The 2074-nt window shown below is 39.0% G+C and overlaps 1 protein-coding gene across 1 annotated transcript; it reads left to right on the forward strand.

Moving 5' to 3' along the window:
• Positions 1 to 1335: 1335 nt before the first annotated feature.
• Positions 1336 to 2045, forward strand: LOC112078691 (GTPase IMAP family member 4-like; the record flags this gene model as incomplete). Its single annotated transcript, XM_024144840.2, has 1 exon — positions 1336 to 2045. A coding segment is annotated over one exon (710 nt), but the record flags the coding sequence as incomplete, so codon positions are not given.
• Positions 2046 to 2074: the final 29 nt, after the last annotated feature.

Below are 2074 nucleotides of genomic sequence, written 5' to 3' on the forward strand. Positions count from 1 at the left end.
GAAAAGACACACATTTCTTTCTGAAAACCATCATCTTCTTGTTTGAAATTCCACAAATTAACTTAACAAGCGCACCTGTTATTGTAATGTATTCCATGTGACTACCTCACGAAGCATGGTTGAGAGAATCAAAGAATGTGCAAAGCTCGTCAAGCAAAGTTCGCTACTTATGAAGAATCTCAAATATAATTTGATTTGTTTAACACCTGTTTGTTGGACTACATGTTCCATGTTTATTATAGTTTTGATTCGTCACTATTATTTCTACAATGTAGAAAATAGTCAAAGTAAAGAAACCCTTGAATGAGTAGATGTGTCACTTTTGACTTTACTGTATGTGAGCAGGAACATTTTATTCCAGTGTCAAAATTGACTATGAAGTATGAATTGGAAATTTCTCATAAAGTCAGTCTCGTCCAAAAGAATTTGTAAGCCAGTTCGTCTCGACATACTGGAGGTTGCATGGTTATAACAGTTATAGGACACAATATACTAACAACATGTGTAAAATTATTTTTTTTCCTTGCGTGGCTTCCTCCCAGGATTTTACACACCCACCATTACTGGTATCAATCCAGTTGACACCCTAACAATTTAAGATCAGCTGGTCTGATCATTTATTTCTGGTGTTCTTTTCATTCCTACCACTATTGTTTATGTAATATATGTTTAATGTATATTTTAAGGAAACCATCAATTAACACAGCGATACATGTACAGTCAGCTTGTTCGTTGTAATGTACCCATAAGCTTAGATCAACAAAATGGCTCATTTCTAGGAAACAGATGTCACCTTCCCTTTAAAAATACACATTAAAACTATACATTACAAAACAGTGTCACATGTTACCTTGTTGGCCTCCAAAGCTGCCACACCAAGAAACATGCGATGTCTGCTTCACCAAATGATCACGCAATTATTCTATAAAACCAAACTTTTAAGGTGGCGGCTTGGAGTCCAGCAGCTACCTCTTTCTGATCTGTCTTGCACCCAGAGCACATCATATGCTCTTCTTTTAAAGGGAAGGGCACATGTGTGCTCAATCACCTTGTTAACCTTCAAGCAAGAAGACAAACATAATGGAACATCTATCACATTCAACTAATGTGCACTGTCCCTGTAAAAATAAAATAAACTCTAACTCAAACACAGAATGGCACACAACAAATAGTCAAAAAGGGTATGAGTAAGAGGGAATATCCACCCTGTTAATGTTGCATAGAGCGGTAGGCTTGACTGTTGCTATGATAGCTGAATATGTTCACTGTGAATCTGATTTAATGAATTGAGTAACTGACAATAATGAAACTGAGTTACAGTTTGTTTTTCCACAGATTCAGGACAGCCAGCTGACCTGAGGATTGTTCTGGTGGGGAAGACTGGAGCAGGGAAGAGTTCAACAGGAAACACCATCCTGGGGAGAGATGTGTTTCATTCTAAGTCAAGTGCAAATCCTGTGACTGAACAGTGTGAGAAACAAAGTGTAGTGGTGGATGGGAGGAAGATTGATGTCATCGACACTCCTGGGATCAGTGACACATCATTGACAGACACATATTTGATTTATAAAATATGGAAACAGTTTTCTGGAAAAGATAAAGTAGAAATAGAGAGATCCATCAAGATGTCAGTCCCAGGACCCCATGTGTTCCTGCTGGTGATCAAGATGGATAGATACACAGAGGAGCAAAGAAAAGCTGTGGAGTTCATCCAGGACAACTATGGAAAAGGGGCCTCAGACTACACTATAGTATTATTCACTGGTGCAGATCAGCTGAATAACTCAACAGTAGAGGAGTTTCTGAAGGAGAGCGAGAGTCTTCAGACACTGGTCAGAGTCTGTGGAGGCAGATATCATGTCTTTAACAATACAGAGCAGATAGACTGTACTCAGGTCAGAGAGCTGCTGAGGAAGATAGACAGTATGGTGAAGTTCAACGGACACTACACCAATGAGATGTATGAGAAGGCTCAGAATGAGATCAGGAACAGACAGTTGTTAGAGTTGGGTGTAGAAGTTGGCAGCAGAGCTATAGCATTAAGAGTAGGTCTAAAAGCCCCAAACAAAGTTTC

The sequence above is a fragment of the Salvelinus sp. IW2-2015 genome, unplaced genomic scaffold, assembly GCF_002910315.2.
Source record: "Salvelinus sp. IW2-2015 unplaced genomic scaffold, ASM291031v2 Un_scaffold6085, whole genome shotgun sequence".
NCBI lineage: Eukaryota > Metazoa > Chordata > Actinopteri > Salmoniformes > Salmonidae > Salvelinus > Salvelinus sp. IW2-2015.